At 47.5% G+C, this 24,128-nt stretch overlaps 1 protein-coding gene across 1 annotated transcript in view; it reads left to right on the forward strand.

The window, feature by feature from the left end:
* LOC132586716 (espin-like) overlaps positions 1 to 24,128 on the forward strand; it is a 124,118-nt gene that overhangs the window by 80,214 nt on the left and 19,776 nt on the right. Inside the window, 2 exon segments of the mRNA XM_060258787.1 lie at positions 12,953 to 13,117; positions 14,719 to 14,911. Of these exon segments, the coding sequence (XP_060114770.1) occupies positions 12,953 to 13,117; positions 14,719 to 14,911 (358 nt within the window).

Here is a 24,128-nt window from a genome sequence, read left to right on the forward strand (position 1 = left end):
GGGGCTTTGTAGTTCTCCTCACAGGTAAGATGAATGAAAATATATATTTTTTTTATCCATTACGTGTTAACGGTTGAAGAACTGGTGACCAGCATGGTGTTCCAGTTTGGCGGGCCGGGTGTTAAGGAGATAGCTGCTCCATTATCTGTCTTTCCTACAGTGTCTTGATCCCTTCCCTAGAAGACTGAGATGAGTGTATTTGCTGTCAAGGACAGGGCGCCTGTTGCCGCAGGCTCGGGGTGGGGTGGAGCTCATGCGCCGGACTTGAACTGCTCCTATGTGTGGAACTCTTGGGCAACTGGAGAATGAAACTGATGAGTTTGTATGGAATGAAAGCTGTTGTACTGTCGTGGCTACAAATGTGAGTATGGAGGTGGACATCTTACTTTATCTGTATGCAGAACTCTTTTTCTAGCAGGATTTCCTCTGCATATTAGGCCACACCCTCCTGATGTAGCCAATCCTCCTGGAGTTTACAGTAGGCCTTGTACTAAAAACCCTGTAAGCTCTTGGAGGATTGGCTACACCAGGGGGGCGTGGCCTAATATGCAAAGGAGCTCCTGCTAGAAAAAGAGCCCTGGCTGTATGTTTGCTCAGCTTTCTGCTGTCCTTGGACGCTCAGCTTTTCCCACCTGTTACGTGGAGCTGATAACACTGACCCACTTTGCAGGGGTGTTGTTAGGATTACAGCAGTACTGCGTGTGAAATGGCAGGAATGCTCGGAATGTGCTACAGGGATAATAATAAGGTTTGCTTTTTCTGCTAGAAAAATGGGCGTCTTGCATGCTGGAGTATGATTCCCTACAGATGGGTGAAGAACTAGGGTTGCCAGTTCTGGCCTGGAAAGTTCCTGGAGGTTGGAGCCTGGGGGAGGGTGGGGTTTGTGGAGGAACCAATCGCTGCTGTCTGGGAATGAGCTGTCATTCCAGGAGACCGCCCCTTCCCACATGGAGGCTGCCAAGGCAAGCATTAAAAAATCCTCATTTTTAAATAAATAAGAGCCCCTTTGTAGGGACTAAGGACCATGCATACTGCCACGGAAGGTTGGCACTGCAGAGGGCAGTTCATGTTCCTGAGGCCTGACCCACAGGCAGTGGGGCCTACTGAGAATTGCGCTGGGGCCTTTCTCTGAGATTCAGTTCCTTCACCCCCAAGAATTCTTTGAATTATGACGGACTCCAACATTAACCAGAAGTAGAACCACTGTAAGCCATGCAGTGTGGAGAAAAGGCATCCACATCTGGCAGACACCTCTGCATAACCCTAGAGTTGCCAGCTCTAGGTTGGGACGTTCCTGAAGTTTTGGGGTGGAGTCTGGAGAGAGATGGAGTTTGGGGAGGGGACTCAGCAGGGTATAATGTCATCGAGTCCAGCCCCCAAAGCAGCTGTTTTCTCCAGGGAATCTGATCTCTGCTGTCTTGGCACCCCCCCCCCCCACTACACATACCTGGAGACTGGCATCCCAGTCTCCCACTTTGCACCAGCTGTGCCTGATCCAGCAAGCAAGCGAGCATGTGGGCGAGGAAGTGGGTGTGGGGAAACTGAAACAAAACAAGAAAATCTCCCTTCTGCCTTATCGGTCTGCTTCCTTGTCCGTGAATTGTGCATATGTTCAGGGGGAGAAATGCAGCAAAGGAAAATGAAGAAGTGCGTTTCTCAAGCCACAACAGTCCCCCACCCCCTTTCAACAGGGCTGCACTTGTTCTTTCTGCAAAACTGCAGAGTTGTTGACTTAGGTGAAGACATTTCTGCATTCGAGATCGGTTACCTAAGTAGTGGAGTGAGAGCTGTCCAAGGAGTCAGGTGTTGCCACCTTGGTCTTCAAAGAAGTTTTCAGAGGAATGTAGAGCAAGGAATAGAATATCCTGTCTCTCCAGAGAGTCATCCCAACCTTCCTGTTGTAAAGATAGTTGGTCTGAACAGGGCCATTTTCATAGCAAACTGGTTTTCTTTGACATGGTTCTCCTGCCACAACCTTCTCTTGAAGCAGGCATGGTAGAACTGGGGCTCTAAGAAGCAGGATCTTCCTTTTCTGCACAATTTTCTGTTTCTCCCAGCTGCACCAGAGTGTTTTCTGTCGGCAGGTATGCTAAGCAGGGACAGCTCTGGTTAGTAGTTGGCAGGGGTGGAATTCCAGCAGGAGCTCCTTTGCATATTAGCCCCACGCCCTTGATGTAGCCAATCCTCCAGGAGTTTACAAAAAAGAGCCTTGTAAACTCTTGGAGGATTGGCTACATCAGGGGTGTGTGGCCTAATATGCAAAGGAGCTCCTGCTAGAATTTCAGCCCGGTAGTTGGATGGGAGACAACCAAGGAAGTCCAGGGTTGCTATGCAGAAGCAGGCAATGGCCACGCACCTCTGAACCTTGCCTTGAAAACCCTACAGGGTCATCATGAACCAGGTGTGACTTGACAGCACTTTTGACAGCCGTCGCCACCATGAACTCTGCAGGGATACAATAAAAAGACTGGTACCTAAACACACAGGCTTGTAAATGGTTGAAACTGACCCACATTTCTCCTTGTGTTTTCAGATAGACAGTGCCCATTTTGAAGTGTGAACATGTTTTAATGCTGCTCAGGATCTCTTGATTGATCTTGATGGACCATCAGCTATGAAAGCAGCCATCTGTCAAATGCTAAATATTACCGCGTGGCGCCTGCCAAATAGGAAAACCCAGCCAAATGCCAAAGAGAGAGCAAACAGTTGGCAAATACGCAGGGAAGGTTTGCAGAGCCTAGGGACTGTCCAGAAGTTTCAGGGTTTTGGCTATCTCCTTAAGGCCAGACTAGAAGAAGAGGAGAAGAGACTGGATTTATACCCCACCCTTCACTACCTGAAGGGGCTCAGAGCAGCTTACAATCTCCTTTTCCTTCCCCTCCTCACAACAGACTCCCTGTGATGTAGGTGAAGCTGAGTGAGCTCTGACAGAAACTGCTCTTGAGCGGAACAGTTCTGTGAGAACTTGTGACTGACTCAAGGTCACATCAGCAGGTGCCTGTGGAGGAGTGGGGAACCAAACCCAGTTCTCACAGTTAAGAGTCTGTGCACTTAACCACTACACCAAGCCGACTCTCTTTCTAGAAGTAATAAGATCTCAAAGTGAAAAGGCAGTGCCAGTGGGGGGCGGGCAGTCAAGCTGTTTTCTGCTTAGCTTAAGAGCTTTCATAGCTGAGTCGCCTCCTCCCCATGTTCATTAGACCTTCGTTATTACCAAGCATGGCCAGGTTCTGCCCCACCAAGCCACAAGACTTCCCTCTCTCTTACCAGCCACCGCAGTCTGCCCTGTAGCATCATCCCTTACCTCCCAGGCTGTACCTCTTGAGTCTCAGTTCCTCTGCCCAAAGGGTCTTGTCAATCACAGGAGAGCCAGAAACATAGACTTTTGGAGAGGAGGGTTTTGCAGAAAATGTTTAGAAGCACCATTAGTTTGGGTCTAGCGAGATGTATACTTAGCAATTTAAAGAGGAGCAGATTTTCCTGTCCAATTGAAAAGGCTCCCAATAGGTCAGATTTTGCTCCAAGTAGTCTCCCAAAATGCTGTGAACCAACACTGCTTCTTGTTATCCCTTCTCCCTGGGAACTGGAACATGGGAACCTAGCCGCTCTATGTAGGATTCATTGTTATGCCACTCCTTTCTTATCTTATTGTCCCAGAGGTTCCTGAATTAGATGGGCCTTTGGTCCAGCTCAGTTTTTACACTCTTACATCCCTCATCTTCCAGAGAACTAGGCAATTACTTGTCAGAGACTGTTAGTCTACATAAGGGGTGGCCAAACTGTGGCTTGGGAGCCACATGTGGATTGTTCACACCTATTGTGTGGCTCTTGAAGTCCCTACTGTCATGTCAGCTGGCTTGGAGAAGGCATTTCTCTCCTTAAACACATTCTTCAAACTAAGCCAATCAGCAGCTTGGAGAATGCATTTAAAGTTAAAGTTGCTTTCTTTCCACATTTCCCCCTCCTCCCCACCTTCCTTCCTTCCTTCCTTCCTTCCTTCCTTCCTTCCTTCCTTCCTTCCTTCCTTCCTTCCTTCCTTCCTTCCTTCCTTCCTTCCTTCCTTCCTTCCTTCCTTCCTTCCTCTGATGCTCATATCTTTTGGCTGTCAAACATTTGACATTTATTCTATGTGGCTCTTAAGTTAAGCAAGTTTGGTCACCCCTGGTCTGCATCCACCGTGTTGTGACCAGAAAATGGTTTAGCAGACAGAGTGTTTGTTTGTTTGTTGAAGCTCCTTTCTTAGTTGGAGCTTCAACAAAACCCACTTCCATTGTTACAAAACAGAGCTACTTTAAGCTATATCTATTTTAAAAATCCTATGCACATGTATTTTAAAATATATACACATATACACACACACCATTGACAGTCATGACTTCTTCCTAAGATTCTTGGGAAGTGTAGTTGGATGAAGGGACTGAGAATTTTGCTAGACACTCCTCACCAAACTATACATACCAGGATTCCTTAGGTGGGAATGTGGGAAAGAATTGAGGATTAACCCATTTGTGTCCATGTGAGCATTTTTTTTAGCCCAGGATAGTTTCTTTTGGCAGCCCTTCCCCCAGATTTCAGGCAGAGATCCATCCGGGCCCAAACCCAGAGACCTTCCCCAGGCAAAATATGCATGCTTTCCTCTCCTGTACATAGATGCACCATTTTGAATGAACACCCAAAGCTGCATTATTCATAGTGAGTCAGGCCCTTAGACCGCCATGGTCAATCTTGTCCATTTTGACTGGCAGCAGCTCTCCAAGGGTCTTGATCTGTTTAACTGGAGGGGGTGGGGATCGAACCCATGAGCCTCTGCATGCCAAGCAGATGCTCTGCCACTGAGCCATGGCTTCTCCCCTAACAATGGGCTTGTCAGGGTCTTTGCCAATTCAGAGGATTTGCTTCTAGCTATAGGCAGTGCAGTGCAATCTTGCCAGATTTTGTACTTGTATGGCAGCCTCAGTCTACACAGTGTAGCATCAAAAGAAGACAGGGGTCACTCTCTGGAAGGAGCTTGCAATTCCCAGTTATGATGGTGGGATAGAGGGAGAAGTGCAAGTGACCAGGCAGAGGGGCAAGGAGAGCAGGAGGTCCGCAGTGCAGTCTCTACTGGACTTGAACCAGATAAGAGTAACTCTGCATAGAACTGCGCTGCCATTTATGGAGGTTCCTCCCATCTGAACCTGCCAATCAGTTAAAACCGACCAATAGAGACCCTGCTCCGTAAAGCAGGTCACCAATACGAAGTAGGCATTTAATTTAAATATTTATGTCCTGCTTTTCTCCCCAATGGGAAAAAGGAGCACATAACAAAGCAATTTATAATTCCATTCTCCCCATTTCCTTCTGTTTCTTAGTTGTTTTAATTAGTTCTAGGGATGTCTTGTTATTTTGCCTTCCCCCCCCCCAAAAAAAACAGCTTCCAACATTCTCCCCCACCCCCTTGCAGTTTATGCTCACTGCCACAAGCCTGGGATACTGGTTAGGCTGAGAAAGACTGGTCCCAGGTCACCTAGCAAGCGTCTGTTGCAGGGTGGAGATTCGAACCTGGGTCTTCCAGACCCAAACCAAACACTCTTAACTACCACTGTTCCACTCTTCACCCAACACTCACTAGGTATTAGATAATGGCTTTTTAATCCAGCATTTGAGTTGTATTTTCCTCCCTTGCTCTTTTTTCTGCATCTGGCCGATTAATATGAACCAAGGCTAATTTACAGTGACAGCATCTGGCTGATTAATATGAACTTATACTAACTTACAATGACTTTCTGGCATGATGGCTAAAGTGTTCCCCCCTCCCAAAGGAGTTTTAACGTTTTGCAGCTGCTTATTGACTTTCCTGCTGGATTTATTATACGCTTATCTTGCATTATCGTTTGGGATAAAGTGAAGTGAATAAACCCATTCATTTATTTAGGCCAGTTATGGGCTGCCTTTCCGCTTTGGGAAAGGGAAAAAACAACAACCAATGCTCAAGATGAAAGAGAGAACAATAAAATTCCAAAATGCATTTAAAACCATAGCTTGTGTTCGCCCAAATCTGCTTGCAAAGCAGATCTCTTGGGGCAGGACTTTCCTGCTTCCCCCATCCTGTAGCACCCCACTGTCAATTCCATAGCCCCCAATTTTCATTTGTGGAGAATCGTCAAACACATATGCAGCACTGGGTGCAAACAGGGGGTCTGCATTGCAGCAGGACGGGGGGGGGGGGGGGGCGGAATTGTTGGAAATCGCTGCCCCTCCTTCCAAAACGGAAGTGTCTTAAGCCCTTGGAACTGAGTGGCTGGATACGAGCCAGTTAACAATTATTCAACAAAGTTTAAAAACCAGGGCAAGGAGATCATTTGAAATGAGGATCAAGGGCTTAAGCCAAAGACTCCTCAGCAGAAGTGAGATTGGAGAAGGAATTTGAAGGAAGGGGGCACCCAGTAGATTCAGATTCATCATTTTTCCTTTGGAAGTCTCATTCACCGCCTCCTCTTGCAGTGTATTTTCTTGGGCTCCCTCGAATGGATCCGAGAAGGAGCAGATGCTCCGTCTCCTGCTGCCAGTCCCCAGTTAAATATTAACCATCTCCATCTAACGAGAGGCTGATCCCTGTCAATCTAAGAGCACCAATTAGAACAGTTTCAATGAGTGCTTAGCTATTAGAACATTCAGAGCACTTCAGGCATGATCCTGGAACAAGAAACCCAGCACGGCAGCTCGGATATTGAACTAGGGGATAAGAACTTGAGAAAAGTCCTGCTGGATCAGACCAGTAGTCCATCTACCCTTGCATCCTGCTTCACACAGTAGCGAAATAGATGCTTTGGAAGGCCACCAAAAGCACCCCGGAGGCCAAGACCTTCCCCTCATGCTGCCTCCTTGCAGTGGTATTCAGAGATTGACTGCTTCTGTAGATGGAGGTTCCCATTAGTCATGATGACTAGCAACCATTAATAGACTTCTCCTCCCTGAATGTATCTAACCCCTTTTAACAGCCGTCTATGCTGGTGACCACCACTAGACCCAGTTTCACCTGATGAGCAAACTAGGCTTTGGCTGGGGAGCAACTTGCTTAATGTAAGAGCCACATAAAATAAATATCCGATGTTTGAGAGCTGCAAGACATGACCATCAGATGATTGAGAGGAGGGAGAGAGGAAGGAAGGCAACTTTAAATGCATTCTCCAAGCCACCAGCTGGCTTGGCTTGGAGAACAAAATTTAAAAAGATGAATGCCTTCTCCAAACCAGTTGACAGGGTGGTGGAGGCCCACACAATATGTGTGAAAGAGCCACATGTGGCTCCCAAGCTGCAGTTTGGCCACTCCTGAACTAGGCCTTTGTCCGTGGGCCATGGAAATCCAGGTTCTAACCACTCAGCTGTGCAGCTCACGGAGATTACCTTGGGTCAGTCATTCAGCCTTACTTACCTTGTCCTCATATTACAGATGTCGATACTGAGACTGAGGCAAAATAGTGGGTTTGTAGCCCAGGAAAAATCTGAACCCTGGGCTTTCTGGTTCCCAGTTGTGTCTCTTTGTTGCTTTCTCACTGAACTCAAGGGGAACTTACAAGTCTGATAGACCTGTTCAGCCAATCAAAATGTAGTAACAGTTGAATGATAATAATGTTTGAATCTAACAGCAAAAATACCTAGTAAACAAAAGCTATTCAGTCAATCAGCAGGCAGATTAGAAAAGATGGTTATATTTCTGCTCAAACTGGACATAAAGTTGGAGAATTTGTAGCATCAAGAAGAGGTCTGGGGAAGGCACCTGTGGCAACAGTGGAAATCCAATATGGGGGCACACAGCATGGGCAAAATAGATCCTGTTTTTTATGCACAAACTGATAGGGAAATGGCGTGGGGTTGGAGAATTTGTTCACGTGCTCCAGTGGAGGATACTTGATGGGCTCCGGGGAAATAAGTAAAAAGTTCCATGAACCCCATCCACAGATGAGGTTGCCTGCTGCAACACTGTATGGTGTTCTGCTCTGTCCTTGTCTCAGTCTTTGCTTTTGAGCAGTCCTTTCATCTAAAGTGCTGAAGAATTGACTGTTTCCTGTTGACTGGTATGGAAATGCGGCACAATTAAAGGAGTCTGCCCGCTGCATCTCTGCAGCAGTCACTACAGTGGACTTTTCTCACTGCCAATATAAGGCACGCCCAGAACAGTGAATGTTTTAAGGCTGATTACAGTAGCCTCCTGCCCTCTGATACTCTATAATAGTAAAACTGTATAGATGTCAAAGTCTGTCTCAGCTGTAGTAAGCGGAGGGTAGGGCATGTTAGCAGGTCAATACCGGGTGGAATAATTGTTCATGAGGGCACACTCCTCCTGACCAAGATACTTTGTTCCACTGTTGGAGTTCATTGGCAGAAGCAGGAAAGACCCATTTTCCCCTCTTAGGGAGACCCGTGCGTTGCTTCTTGGGCAGCCAAGTTTTGTGCCAAAGGGACAAACTCCAAAGGTAATGGAAAAGTTCATAGCTTTGCTCCAGGATAATGACAAGTGGAATTTGGTCAGGAGAGGAAGAAACAGAGACCTGCTAAGTCTGTCCCACGTTGGTGTGGCCATCATAAAGGGAGAGAGGTTAATACCAGCCATCTCCTGCCAGCAGCCATGATAGCTAAGTGAAACCTCCATGTACGGAGGCAGTTTACCTCTGAAGATAAGATGCTAGGGATGAGCATCTTGCTTGCTGGGTTTGTGTCCAGCTTTTGAACGGCAATTGTCTGTCACTCCTAGTAAGCAGGTGCTGATCTAATTGGCTCCTTCAGGCTGTCCTTAAAGGATAATGCTTAGGAGTTTCTGTTCCGATCAAAAGAAGCCCATCAGATGTGGCATTTCCTTTTGCCTCTGCGTGCCTGGATAAATTGTCCTTGCTGGGTTTTTTCTATGGGTGTTGGCCTAGGACTTCTCTAGGGGAGGGGAAATTGTTATTCTGCACATGCACAGTGGCAGGAACAAGATTCAAGGTGAGGACTAGCCTAATGTGAGGACACAGAATGTGTATGTGAACCGCTCCAAGTGGGACCGACCAACAATACTGGATCATCTTGCAGCATTGTTGTATGAACTATGACAGGGGTGGCCAAACTGCAGCTCGAGAGCCACATGAGGCTGTTTCACAAATTGTGTGGCTCTTGAAGCCCCTACTGGCCTGTCAGCCAGCTTGGAGAAGACATTTTTCTCTTTGAATCACTTCTCCAAGCCAAGCCAGCTGGGAGCTTGGAGAATGCATTTGAAATTAAAGTTGCTTTCTTTCCACCTCTCTTTTCCTCCTTCCATCTTCCTCCCTCCCTGTCTTGCAGCTCTAAAACATCTGATGTTTATTCTATGTGGCACTTACTTTAAGCAACATTGGCTACCCTGAACTATGAAGGCAATGTACACAAAGTGCTTTGGAGTGCTCAGAGTACCATAATAAATGTAAATTGTTACTTCGTTTGTCGTTTGGCTCTGGAGCTCCATTGGACCTTCCTTCAGCCAGGGGGCATTTTTTATGCAACTCAAAAGTAGCAGTAGAGAAGGGATTTGCAGCGTTAGCTGCCATTTTCTGCATCCCAGAATCCAGGCCCCAAGGCTAAGAGAGGTACCTGGCACAGTGACGCGGGTATTTCTGCCACCGTCACCAAAGGAACCTTTGTTAGTAAGCAAGAGAGAGAGAATAAGGATGTTGATTTTGACAAAGCGATAAGCCGGCTCTGCTAATCCTTAGGAGCTTGGATCGTTTGTTTTCTTAGTTTATAATGTGAATCCCTTGCGTGCGTGTGAGAGGAGAAGGAGGGAGACAGAGAAAGCATGAGGGTCATTCTGACTTTCGAAAGGTAGAGAGCGAGAGCGAGTAGGTTTCCTCTCAGAAACTGCTGGTGTTTCTCGGGGTCCTCCTTGCCATTTGCATGTCATGCTTGATGTCAGCAGGGGGTGAAGCCAGACCGATAGTGGTTGGAGGTGGTTGTGATCACACACAGGCTACAGTCACACTAAATAATGGACATTCCATCCACTTTCAATGCACTTTCCAACTGGATTTTACAGTGTGATCTGGCAAAATCCAGTTGGAAAGTGCATTGAAAGTGCATTGTTTAGTGTGTGTGATCACAGTCACACTGAATAATGCACTTTCAACCCACCTTCAATGCATTTTCCAACTGGATTTTGCCAGTCCGCACAGTAAAATCCAGTTGGAAAGTGCACTGAAAAGTGGATTGAAAGTGCATTCTTTAGTGTGTGTGATCACAGCCTCAGTCTCTGCAGTGAACACTTCCACCACTCGATATCGAAAAAGCAATCCCCCCCCACAGTCATAAGCAAGCCTCACTCATTGCAAATTGCCCTTTACCCCCTTGTAACCGGAAAGGGCATGGGATAGCCCTCTCTCATCAGATTTCAGAAGCTAAGCAGGGCCAGTCCTTGGAAGGGAGACCACCAAGGAAGAGTCTGCAGAGGAAGGCCAGGGCAAACCACTTCTGCTTCTTACTTGGCTTCAAATCCCCTTGCTGGGTCACTATAACTCGGCTGTGGCTTTATGGCAGTTCATATACACATGCGCAACTGGAAAAGAATCCCAAGGCTGAAGTCAGTTCTTTATGTGCTGGGAGGGACGTATTTTTGATGTGCACCCCCTTTCTGGATGCCGCTGTGGTCACCCACCCAGTAGGATCCACAGTGAAACTCCATAAATGTGTCGATTTCACCTGAGGTCTGGAAACTGGGTGTTAGGAGAGAGAAGAACTGCTTGTCAGTTTCACAGCCCCTCTGCACAACAGTGGTGGACCTGATGGGGCAGAGCTGGGGGCTGGAGAGGTGAAAATGTAGGCCATTTTGAGGGCTTGATCAACCACCCCTCCTCCAGATGCAGTGAGACAATACTGGTGCCCTCACTTCATGCCTGAGAGGATTGTTCAGCATCTGTTGTGGAAATTAAACAGTAATGCACACTGTGGTTTGGGGTAGGAGTAAATGGTTGTGTGAATGGAGTTGACATGGAAAAAACAAAGCCCAGGAGGAATCACTTTGCCCAGGAGGGATCACTTTACGTCATCTGAAATGTGGAAGAAGACACAACTTCCCTCTTATTTCCTATCTACTTTCTCCCCTGAGTGCTAGACAGTATTAATCCCACCTCTGATTGGTCTGTCAGGCAGGCAGGGCTGCAAGCACAGGCCTCTGAGATTGACAGGCTAATTGATTCAAGATGATGGCTCATTGGGGCTCAGTTTAATCAGGAGGGAAACACTTGAAGGGAAAGTGTCCAGGGCATGTCTGCTCATTTTTTGGACCCTGGAGTGTGTTTAGGGCCCAGTGTGTTACCTGTGGGTGCTCATCAACACATTTCCTGGTGCTCAATATGTGTTTTTAGAATGGGGGCAGGTTTGGGTGGGGCTTTTGCCCAGCGAGGCTTCTGATTGGACACTGGAGACTTGATTGATTGTGCAGATTTTTTTTTAAATGTTGCCTTGGTAGCAGCTGTCACCACAGCACAAGGATTATCAATGTGTGACTGGAGGTAAACCACCGCAACCATTTTATGGCAGGCTCTGCCTCCTTCGGCCTTATTTGTGGCAGCCATTTTGTGGCTGTGCCCGCCACACTGTGTCAAAATTCCAAGGGAGCCTGCAGGCTCGAAAGGGCTGGGGAGCTCTGGTTTAGGGACACAAACGCTGCCTGGCAGACAGTGAGGCCACCCCTCCTATGTTCTTTCTCTGTTGCATCTCGAAGGAATGTTGTGCAAAGGCTGAAGTGCAGTTGAGGCTGTCAGGTGCTGCATCAAATCTAGCCATAATAGTATGTCTGTGCTGAGTCCTAGTAGACTCAGCAGGGCTCAGTGGTGTGAAGCCTGGAGAAGGGTGCTCCACAGTCAGTTTGGTGTAGTGGCTAGACTCGAATCTGGAGAACCAGGTTTGATTCCCCACTCCTCCTCCACTATGACTTTCGGCCAGTCATAGTTCTCTCAGAGCTGTTCTCTCAAGAGCAGTTCTCTCAGAACTCTCTTAGCCCCACCTGCCTCACAGGGTGCCTGTTATGGAGAGAGGAAGGGAAGGAGATTGTAAGCTGCTCAGGGCTGGGCCAAGACTGTTTGGCACCCTAGGCAAGGCTATATGTGCCCTGCCACCTGCACTGACACACACAGAGACATGGACCCATAGGACAGAATGGAGAGATTGGGCTGCTGCTGTGGCGTGATCCCAGAGAAGGGGTTGCCCCACCAGCCTGCGCTCTCAGAGACTCTGAGAGGTGGGGGGGGGGAGAGATCTTTTTCCTGATTTTGTACCCCAGGGAAGAAAGCTGGAGTCTCTTGGAGACTCTGAGAGGCATTCAGGGAGCCCCATGATCCAGTTCTGTGCCCCTGGACCATCAGCACCCTAGGCAATGGCCTAATTCACCTATTGGGTGGTCTGTCCCTGAAGCAGCTCTGAGACTTTGAGTGAAGGGTAGGGTATAAATCTAATCTCCTCGTCCTCCTTCTTCCCTTCATTGTTACATTCTCTCATGTAGAACAAAGTAGGAGTCAACTGCACCTTTAAGACCAACTTAGTTTTATTCAGAACGTAAGCTTTCATGTGCATGCCCACTTCTTCAGATGAGGAATGAGGTACAGTAAGCAGAGCCACATATAGCAGGTGGGGTTTGGAATGCCAAGTGGTACAAAGTTAAAAACCAATAGCAGAAGAGTAAAATTAACAAATTCAGAAAACCTTTGATCTGGGTTGAATTAGCGTGGGAAACCATAAAACAATAACATGTCAGAATGTGAGAATGCATGTTAATTATTCTATTGCTAATAAACCTGGGTCAAAAAGAAGGCATTTCTTTCCCAGAAGATTTTCCTGTCCAACTAATTTACCTTTTAACATGTAACGCAAATATATATACATCATTCTAGTTTGCCATTAGGAAAAAATACATTCAAATATAGTAGAAGATGGTGTTGCTGTGATAAAACAATTCTTGTCTTTGCAGCTGACCTCGCTTGAGAGCAGCCCAGAACTACGGCGGGTCGACTCTAGCAGGAAATCAAGAAACTTCAGCAAGCAGCCCAGCACCGGGGATTATTATAAACATCTGGGCAACAGCAGCAGCGGAGAGCAAACGGGCAACAACCGCAGGATGGCGCACAGTGAGGAGGTGAGTCCCTGGGGAACACTGTCTCATGGGAACTGGCTGCTCTTCCTCTCTTGCCATTGGAATCGTTCTTGGTGGTCAATCTGGTAAGAGAAGGAGTTATATGGCCACCTGTTTGTAGATGCTTTTCCATACAGGCAGCCATGTGAAATAAACCAGTAATATTCTTGCAGGTTACATATGGGGAACTGAGGCTATGGGCTGAAACAGAGCGTTGTTTCATCCTGACAGGGCCTTTTTTGTAGCTGGAACTCCTTTGCATATTAGGCCACACCCCCTGATCTAGCCAATCCTCCAAAAGCTTAGAGTAGGCCCTGTAAAAAGAGCCCTGTAAGCTCTTGAAAGGATTGGCTACATAAGAGGGGTGTGGTCTAATATGCAAAGGAGTTCCTGCTACAAAAAAGGCCCTGTCAGGATGAAACAATGCTCTGTTAAATCCATAATATGGTAAATGGCAGGTTTGTGTTGCCTCAGGGCTGTGAAGGGAAAGGAGAGGGAATTGATCCCTTCAGCCTCCCCTCGCTTTCACTGCTTGAGACTGAACCTTTCCCTCTGCTATTAGAATTCTAAAGAGAAAGACACGTTTTTCCTTTGAAATGCTAATTAGAGAAGCAGAGAAAAGGCAAAATAGAGCAGTCCTTGAAACCGTTTTATTTTCCCTGCATGGCCCCTAGGCAAATTGAGGCATGATCTCCATCTGGTCTGTTTGAGCCCTGAGAGAGCAGCTGGCCCAGGGCTGAAGGCAGGCAGACTTTTGCTGCTCAAGGGCAATAGCTTTGCACCCACCTCCACAGTCCCAGATAGAAAATGTGCCCATACTTGCAGGGCAAAGAACACTCCTCCAAACCTCTTTCACATATTGCACATGACAAAGTTTAGACTCCGTCTTCACCCAAAGAAAAACTTGTGCCCTGAGCTGTGGATTGCTCCTTCTCTTAGCTAAAAAGATACACTGAGACTGAGAACAGACGGGCATTGTGGGGCGGCTTGGAGGCGTCCTGAATCAGGACAGCGCAAAAAAGAGCTGTCCCAATGCCTCCACACTACCTGCATGCCACCCCCATCCTATCTGTGCAGTGGCTGGGTGCCTCCACACCGGAAGGCCCTCAGAAGCCAGATTCCTTATTTTTTTCCTTGGGGGGGCAAGCGCTCATGCATATGAGCACTCCAGCACTCTGAATGGTTTCTTTAAAAAAGAAAACCCTAGGAACAGCTTGGGGTGGCTTGGCAGTTCCACACCGCCAAGTCACCTCGCTTGTGCCCTTCCCCATCCAGATGGCGGGGAGGTGACTGACAGTCAGCTCAAAGATTTGCTACCACTTTGGAAGTGGTAGCTTTTTGAGCCAGTCACAGGCGCCTGGAGGATGGGGTGAGGACAGGAGGAGGATGGCCAGCAGATGTTGCTGTATGCACAGATTTTTGGGGTCGAAGTTCAGAGGCATCTCTGAGTCAACCCAAAGTGCCAGTTTGTTATCAGCCTAATAGTAGGAGATCCCATGGAAATCCTGGTTCTGAGGCTTTTCCCTCCAGCGTTGGGGTGTAACTAAGATATATGGAAAGGTGTGATAGTCCAGTCTCCCCTACTTTCTTTTTTTCATTTCTAGGCTTCCCTTCTGTCCAATGAGAGCGTGCAGAATGGAGGCACAGCCGAGAACAAGCCTTCGGGAGAGGTTCCTCCTCCTCCTCCACCCCCACCACTCCCTGAGAGTGTCTGCTCCCCACCGCCACCCCCTCCACTGCCAATGGAGAGCCAGCCACCCTCTACCAGCCAGCGACGGTCGTCCTCCTCCACTGGAAGTGAGTTGGGAGATATGTGATTCTTTAGTCAAAGAGCAGATCTACACTGCAGACTTAAAGGCATTTCCACACATGCTGAATAATGCACCTTTAATCCACTTTAGCGATCCTTGGCAAGTGGATTTTGCTGTTTCACACAGTAAAATTCAGCTGCAAAGTGCATTGAAAGTGCATTGTTCAGCACATGTGAAAGTGCTGAAATTGGTGTGATTACTGGTTTCCTCTCCCTGTAGAGCTCTGAGGACTGTAGTTGCAGATACCTAAAAGAACATTCTCAGCATTCTGATCAAACTACAGTTTCTTGGATTCTGTAGGGCAGGAGTCCCCAACACGGAGCCCCCCAGCAATTTTTAAAAATTGGGTGGGACCAAGTGGGGTTTTTGCCTAGCAAGGCTTCCTATTGGCCTTTTGAGATTTGATTGGCTGTTTAGCTTTTGCAAAATCTTGCTTTGGCAGCAGCTGCCACCACACTACAAGGATCTTCAGTGTGTGGCTGAAGGTCAGCTGTGGCAGCCATTTTGTGGCTGACTTTGCCTCTTGCAGAAATCAGTTAACCTGCTATGAAACTGAATTAAGTTGGTAGTGTGGAAATACCTTTAGTGGGATTTCTCTGCAAGTCTTGGACTTTCCCTGTGTAATTATTTTCTTTGTCAGGGTTACCAGTGAAAAGCAGAAGGGCAGAGTAGCCTCAGCAGAGATTTCTAAGCAAAAATGGCTAGCACTGCCCTGTTTGTATCTTAAGATTGACTAACACAGTTGTGTTTGGGGGTTACACAAAGAGCAGATGTTTGTTATAATCCAGAATTGGAACTGTGTCTGTTTTCACCATAACACAACCATGATTGTTGCTCCAGGTTCCCAAACCTTTATTAAGTCCTGCAGGTTGAAGAGCCTGGGTTGTCTCCAAAGTTTTTGTTTACAACTTGAAGGCAATGGCAAACCACCCTGTAAAAAGTCTGCAGTGAAAACAGTGTGAAAGCAGCATCCCCCCAGAGTCGGAAACGACTGGTGCTTGCCCAGGGGACCTTTCCTTTTCCTGAGGTACCAAACTCTGAATTTCAGGAGCTTATGTACACATCCCTGTCTATAGAAGGACGAAGATTAGATGCTTCCAAAAACCCTCTCAGGCTGTCCTGGTTGGCTGAGCTGCTTTGATGTCACAGAATGTTTATTTGCTTTCTGACTGGAAGGTGAAGAGGCAGCCACAGAATGTTAGACATCATTGTTTCTACACTGGAATGAGCAGAGGAAAACCTTGAGGAAGCCGTGGAGTGCAGGGGCTGGGAATGTGTGCAGCTTGGGAGACTGGGACTCAAGAATTTAGAGGTAGTAGCTGAAAAGGTAGGAGAAAGAGATAGATGAGACATTTGCAGGTGTGGGCTAGGTTTAATACCTCATTTCATAACATTTGTTCATATAAGGCATGGCTCTCCCGTGTCCCCACCAGGATTTAGAATCTATAACTGAGAGAAGAGTTTTGGAATTATGCTTCTGGTAACATAAAAGTAATTCGATATAGTGTATACAGTTCGCTACTGTTGATGCTAATACAACTGTACCTGTTTCTGTTGTTGTTATTACTGATTATTATTAATTATTAATTTTTATTATTAAGAGCACACCTGAAATAGAACACTTGAAGCTTCTCGGTACCATACAAACATTAGCAATAAATCATGCCTACAGTTTCAAAATCTCAGGAAAGGTGGGGAAGACAACAACGGACTCGTATCCCTGCCTGTCAGAAAATACACCCACTAGAAAGTTAAAACTGGGTTCGCATGTACAGGAGAATGTAGTGGCAGAAACTCTGTTCGCAAGTTACAATGAATGCTTGTACAGTCAGCATACAGTGCTGATACTTAATTTTCCTTTATGCGTTGATTAATTCTCACGGTACATTCATGACATATATAGCTGAACATGTGAGTGAAACCACATATTTATCCAGTTGCTGGTCCCTGTTTTCACTTTTTAAAAAATTATTTGTTTATTTATTGGATTAAATCCCACCCTACCCGCAAGCGGTTTGTAAAAGGTTAAAGAGGTTAGAGCTCTTCAGCTTGGAGAAATGATGACTGAGGGATGACATGACAGAAGTTTACAAAATTATGCATGGGATAGAGAAGGTAGAGAAAGAACTACTGTTGTCCCTTTCTCACAATACAAGAACTCATGGGCACTTAATGCAATGAACGAGCAGTAGCTTTAGAACAGCTAAAAGGAAGTCCTTCTGTGCCCAAAGAGTAATTAAGACATGGACTACATTACCACAGGAAGCGGTGGTGGCTACAAGCATAGACGGCTTCAAGAGGGAATTGGATAAACATATGGAGCAGAGGCCCATCAATGGCTGTTAGCCATGACATATAAATGAAACATTATGTCTGGGGCAGTGATGCTCTGTATTCTTGGTGCTTGGGGGGCAACAGCTGGAGGGCTTCTGGAGTTCTGGCCACACTAGTAGACCTCCTAATAGCACCTTGGTTTTGGCCACTGTGTGACACAGTGTGGGACTGGATGGACCATTGGCCGGATTCAACATGGCTGGCACCATCGCACCCACGGGCACCACTTTTATTTATTTATTTATTTTTATTTATTTATTCGGGACTTATATCCCGCCCTTTCCACGAGTGGCTCAGGGCGGCTTCCAACAGTTTATCAAGCATAAAATTAAACGATTTTAAGTATAAGCAATTAAATAATTAAACAGATAAAACCTTAAAAACCAGTACGTTTCAATTTCTTAAAACTTTGGGGACTCCCAGGTTAGACTGTGTAAGAGTGATCAGCCCAAAGTCACCCGGCAAGCTTCATGGTGGAGGAGGGATTTCGAACCTGGATTTCCCAGCTCCTCATCAAAAGATCTAACGGCTATACCACCCTACCTCTGTAATGTTTATGATGCAGGGAGGCCTCATCTATTGTATTTCACAGGTGGCTGCAGCACCAACCCCTCCTCTGGCTTTTACCAAACACTTCAGCTTTTAAAATATTGATGGCGGTTTAATGCATCGCCTTTTGTGACCGTCTTTCACCACACCCTGTGCAAAGCCTGCATTATTTAGTGTGGCTTGAGGGATGGATTCTCTGGAAAGGCTGCTTGTGCTGGGCTTTGCAGGAAGGGAGAAAAAGCCTCGGTTTTCACACACAGAAGAGACTGCCTTGGGGAACTTGGCTTGGCTTCAGATAGGTGTGTTACCGGCACAGAAGTCATGTGTGGGCAAAAAAGGCCTTCCTGGATCTGACCTAGGCGGGTCTGTTTGGTCCAGCATTTGCTTCTTCGAGCAAGAGAGGCCAAAGATGGGACCCCTCCTCTGTGGAGTTTGCAATCGGCATGTCTTAAGGCAGGCTGGGGATGGATAAATGTTGGCATATTCCGTTGCATTTAATTACGGTTGATCCAAGTGGGCAGCCGTGTTGGTCTGAAGCGGTAGAACAAAGTAGGCGTCAAGTGCACCTTTAAGCCCAACAAAGTTTGATTCAGAATGTAAGCTTTTGTGTGTGCATCCACACTTCTTCAGATGAGGAATCAGGTACAATGAGCATTTTGCATTCTAAACTACTGCCTACCAGCTATATGTAGCTTTGCTCACTGTACCTGATTCCTTGACTGAAGAAGCGTGCATGCACACACGAAAGCTTACACTCTGAATAAAACTTTGTTGGTCTTAAAGGTGAAACTTGACTCCTGCTTTGTAATTACGGCTGGTTTCAGCTGCAGAAGAGGGTGAGGTGGGGCTTGGGAGAGGGGCAGATCGAGCCTCTAAGTGGTACCGGAGTTTTGCCCATTAGGCACAGAGCCTATCTAGGGTTGCCAGCCTCCTGGCACCTGGAGATCTCCTGGAATTACAACTGGGCTCCAGACTGCAAAGATCAGTTCCTCTGGAGAATATGGCTACTTTTAGGGTGAGCTTTCCCAAGCTCCCCCCTAGGTTTGCCGGGTCTGGCTCAGGAAATATCTGGAGACTTCAGGGATGGAGCCAGGAGCAAGGTTGTGACAAGCATCACTGAACTCCAAAGGGAGTTCTGGCCATCACATTTAAAGGGACCATGCTCCTTTTAAATGCCTTCCTGCCACTGGAAATAATGGAGGATGGAAGGCACTTTCTTTTGGGGTTCATAGCAGGGGGTTTTTTGTAGCAGGAATTCCTTTGCATATTAGGCCACACTCCTGTGATGTAACCAATCCTCCAAGAGCTTACAGGGCTCTTAGTACAGGGCCTATCATAAGCTCCAGGAGGATTGGCTACATTAGGGGTGTAATTTGGCCTAATTTGCAAAGGAGTTCCTGTTACAAAAAAAAGCCCTGGCTCATAGAATTGGGCCCTCTGCTCCAATCTTTTTGAAACTTGGGACTTTTTTGAGGAGAGGTACCAGGTGCTGAAAATATGGTGCCTTTACCTCAAAAAATAGCCCCCCCCCCAAGCCTCATATATCCACAGTTCCATTCTCCATTATACCCTATGGGAGCAAGTCTCCGTAGGGTGTAATGGATTGTCCAATGGACATTCAACCTTCTGATAACCATGAAGTGGGGTGAGGGCCTCCAAACCAGGGGATCCTCTGCCCCCAGCTGGGGATTAGCAACCCTACTCTACCCCCAAGTCTCCAGGAATTTCCTAACTGAAAGCTGGCAAACCCACCTGCTGGGTCTAAGGCCTTGGGGAAATCTGAAAGATTCTATGCTGCACATTAGAGTCCGTTTTCAAACTTAAATGATTTTTTTCTAAAGTACCCCGTGGGGCTGTTGTTTTGTTTGGTACAGCAAATGTCTCGTTCAAATAACTTGGAACTACAATTCCCAGGATCCCTTGTTTGGGAGAGAAGATAGCTATTAAATGCATGCCAAGCCGATTTGAATGTGGTATCTGCACATACGACTTGCATTCTCAGGGATTTAATTTTCTCTGTTGTAACAGACTGCACCTCTATACATGTAGATGTCCCTTCTCAAGGGGTGGACATCCAATTGCCAGACCCGTTTGAGTTGGCAACCTGCAGTTTGCTCCACGGATGCTGTGTTGCTAATGCTGGAGGGTTTTTGGATTGTCCAAAACAGATTGGAGTCTCCTTAGACTGGAGGAAAGCCTCCAACTTTGCTCAGTGGAGAAGGAGGATAGAGGTAGGATCTACCCCTTACACATTAGCAGCAGACTTCCCGGTAACTGTTCCCGGCCAAGGCAGAGAGCATGTGTATGTCTACTTTCTTCTCTTCTTTTTCTTATCAAGGGGTCTGAAGGGTAAACTGTCAGCAGTGACAGGAGGCAATTTCTTCCAGGTCAGAAACTCTGTTCTTAAATCGACCAGGGTCTTTCTCATTCTTGTGAGGCACAGCCATGTTGCTGGAGCTGAAAAAGAATCCAGATTCTGCAACCCAATTAATTGCTGAGAAAGAACTGCAGCCTGCATAAATCATGCTGGCTACGGCAAGCACAGTGCCCCACAGGCTGGATCCAATTCCTTTTTTTTTTCAGCTGCCTTCTTTGGACTGGCAAAACTGGGGAGGAGGGCATTTGCAAGCTGATGCCAGGCTGTCATGCATGATGGGTCTAGGCTGTATTCTGCATCTTGCCTCTTGCTGGATTAGATCCCGCCAGCTTTTTTGCTCCAGCCTTGCCCAGCCCTCCTCCTTACGACGGCACCTGTGCCACATGGGTTCTGTCTGTGCAGGTCCTGTGATCTCCAGAGTGGCCTTTTGGGGGTGGTCAAAGGGAACCCCCTCCTTCCTTTTTCCCTAGTGGGAAAGCTGGTTGGATCCAACCCCCTGTGCCTAATTTAAGCATATGTTTGGAAGAAGGGGTGTGTGTGTCATTTCTACATAACATCATTTGCTTCCAAGTGTCATGAGGAGAGGCAGCCCGCCCGAGCCATGTGCTCCTGGCGGCTGGAAATGTTGCTTAGACCAGAGCTCCACTTGTTGGCTTCTGAGGTTTGCTCAGGCATTTTGTGATTATTGCCAAGCCTTATTAAGGACTAGAAACGTGTGTGTGTGTTCAGATTATCTCACGGTAGGGCCGGCACCAGCATACCCTGAGGTGCGGCAGCAGTCAAGACCCAACCCACCTCCCCTGCCCCTTGTCTGTCCCTGTACTCCCAGCTGCCCAGAATCAATGAAGAAGGGCATGTTGGTGGTGCCCAATGGTGGAAACAACAGCAGCCCTCTCTCAGCTGCATACCCTGGCCAGTGCTGCCAAGGGAGAGGGTACACAGGAGGTGCAGAGGACAACTGAACATGGATGGTGGCAGGATTTGCAAGGAGAAGGAGGAAGCATGGGCAGATGGGGGCATGCAGGTGTTGGGGTGGAAAGGAGGGCATGAGAGGCCCTTTAGTGCAGGGGTGGCCAAAGGTAGCTCTCCAGATTTTTTTTGGCCTACAACTCCCATCAGCCCCAGCCATTAGCCATGCTGGCTGGGGCTGATGGGAGTTGTAGGCAAAAAAAATCTGGAGAGCTACCATTGACCACCCCTGCGCATTTTGAGATCTACCAAAGTAAAACAAGATGAAGAAAAAAGACCGCTTTTTTTGTTCCCCTGCTCCCGCCTGGACAATGTTCCCTCTAAGCTGTGAGCAAAAAGTCTACTTTGTGAGCTCCTGGCATTTAAAGTTGTGAGCTGCTGCATCCAGGCTATTCTTCCTGAGGCTATTCTTCCTGAGCTTCCTGGGGCTATTCTTCCTGAGCGAAGACAAAAATGTGTGAACTGGAGGCTAAAACTCTGTGAGCTAGCTCACGCTAACTCAGCTTAGAGGGAACACTGCTCCTGGACTGGGTTTTCTTTTTCCTTTTCTGACATTGGCCGCAAATGTAGCTTTCGTTCATTTCTTGATTTCATGGTGTCTGTGTGAACATTTTAGTACATACCAACCTGCTTTAAAAAAAAAAAAAACTGCTTTGCAAAGAAACCCCAACTTGTGATGAATCAGCTCTGCCCACTGAACCTGCTTGCCTCTTCACTTCCACTGGGGGACTTAGCCGAAGCTTGCTCTGGATCAGAGCTTCCTTCCTCCTCCTGGAAGCAAGACGAATCCACTTGCCCTGTTTCTCCCCACACCGTGTCCACCCCCCTCCCCCACTCCCACAATATTCCTTTTGTCTGAACTCATATGCTCAGCATTAGCCGGACACGTGAATGTCCATCAGGCCTCAGTTCTCCGTGGCTTATTAGTGATTCTAATTTGGCTGGCATTCAATGCATCGCGCTTATTAGCCCTGAATCCCAGAGGATTTGGGGGTCTCGAGCCGGCGCTTAATAGCATGTCCTTTTCCCAAAGTGGGCCATTCATGCCAACGGCCCTTTGTCCTCAGCCTTCAAGGGAAGGGACTCTTCCAGACCCGGCTGTTTCCCCCTCCCTGGCAGGGAGAGGCAGGCGGCACAACAAAGCTTCCCACCCCCTGGCAACATAATGGCTCGCTAGGGAAACTGGCCAACCTGACCCGCATGGCTCAGGACGGATGCTTTCAGGAAGAGTCCAGCTCCTGTCCCACAGCCCAGGAACGCTGGGATTTGCGCCTTCCACGCAACACTGCGAGAGGCCAAACAGGGCAAGTATCTCCCCTAGAAAGTAGATGAGCCATTCGATAAGCGGTTTGAGGTTCAGTGTTCTGCTTTGGGGGGGGGGGGCGGGGTTCAGGCTCAGGAGATTCCTTGACCTAGCAGCTGGAAGTATCTGAAAATGCCAGGGAATCTACTACCTCTGCTTGCATTTGCACAGTGGAGCAGGTGGAAAGGGAGGGAGAGCTCCGGCCGTACAGCTTGGACCAAACACCTCCCCGAAACAGGATTTTCATTATCTTGGATCAGCTGTATTCCTGGTCTCCTTGGAAGGGAAGGGGGGGGGGGAGGCTGAGCACCTGGCTAACCCATCCCTGACCTTCCCTTGCCTGCTTTATCCCTTCTTAACCTGTTCCCTGCCTTATACCTGAGTGCCGCCCAACGTTCTGTGGTGTCAGAAAAAAAAGTGAGAGCGAGCCGGCAGCCGCCGTCATGGGATTTAACTTGGGATGGAGGTGGAGGAGCTGCAAAAAGTCCACAAGGGAGACCCAATTTAATTTCTGCGCCCGGAACTCTTCGAGCCTCCTTTGGCCCCCGGCTTTGCTTGCCCTTCTCTTTCCATGTGAGTTGAACTGCTTTCATGTTTTCCCTTTGGATGATTGTTCCTGGCGTGTTCGGATCCTGGGAACGGTGTGAGAATTTAGACCCAAGGGATCCTTCCTGTGGGGGATACGGCGGAGGCAAGGAAGAGAGACCTGGCTCCTCCTTTCTGACATCTTGATGTTGCAATTAGGCTACTGTGGGGGTTGAATGATCTCTGGCTTCTTCTGCAATGGGATTACCCAGTGGGGTGCTGAGATTTGTAAGACAGAGCTGCCCTCTGCTTTTTGTTCCTGTTTTCTAATGTCAGGGTGGTTTCTTGGAGTTCATTGTGTGTTTGGTTCCCTTGATAACCAGCTGTATGGTAGGGGATCCTTAGGACAATTCAACCTAGAAATGCTTGGGAGGGGGAGAAGAGAAGGACAGTCGGCACAAATCAGTAGAATTTATGAACAGAGAATTCTAGGGTCTTTTGCCCCATTACTGGAGATCATGGGGTGTGCTCTCCTTTGCTGTAGGGTACATCAGGAGCAACCTCTTTAACACCCACCCACCCCAGAACCAAAGACTGGCACTGTCCTCTCGATTGGCAGGCCCATTAATGGATCTGAACCCGGGCAATTATTAGATGGATTTGCACAAGTCTCATAAAGATGATGCCAAGTTTCCCCCCAGTGCTTCAATCCCTAAGTAAATCTCCCTTTAAATCTTGTCTTAATCTCCCTTTAGGATGCCATAAAAGTGCTGAAGGGGGGAGAGCAATCGAGCTGCAGAAGGGGTCCCAGGGTCTCCCCTTCTCTGCCCAGTAAGAGAGGAGACGAGAGTTCCAGCAGAGGGAATCGCAGATCTTTAAGCAATAGTTCGTATCATTATTAGTTAGTTCTGATCTAGTGCACTTGGAGTCTTTGAGATCCTTCTCATGCACTAGCAAAGGGCCAGACTGCTTGTTTTATGTGGCAGAGCCGAATCACGTCTGCAGGCTGTTTTTTAATATTGAAAACCAGTGAGGGGGGATAGCGCAGATCAGAACCTCAGTGCTAGAGGCAGACCCTTTTCATAGAATCATAGAATGAAAGAGTTGAAGGGACTTCCAGGGTCATCTAGTCCAACCCCCTGCACA

Source organism: Heteronotia binoei, chromosome 18, assembly GCF_032191835.1.
Source record: "Heteronotia binoei isolate CCM8104 ecotype False Entrance Well chromosome 18, APGP_CSIRO_Hbin_v1, whole genome shotgun sequence".
In the NCBI taxonomy this organism is placed as follows: domain Eukaryota; kingdom Metazoa; phylum Chordata; class Lepidosauria; order Squamata; family Gekkonidae; genus Heteronotia; species Heteronotia binoei.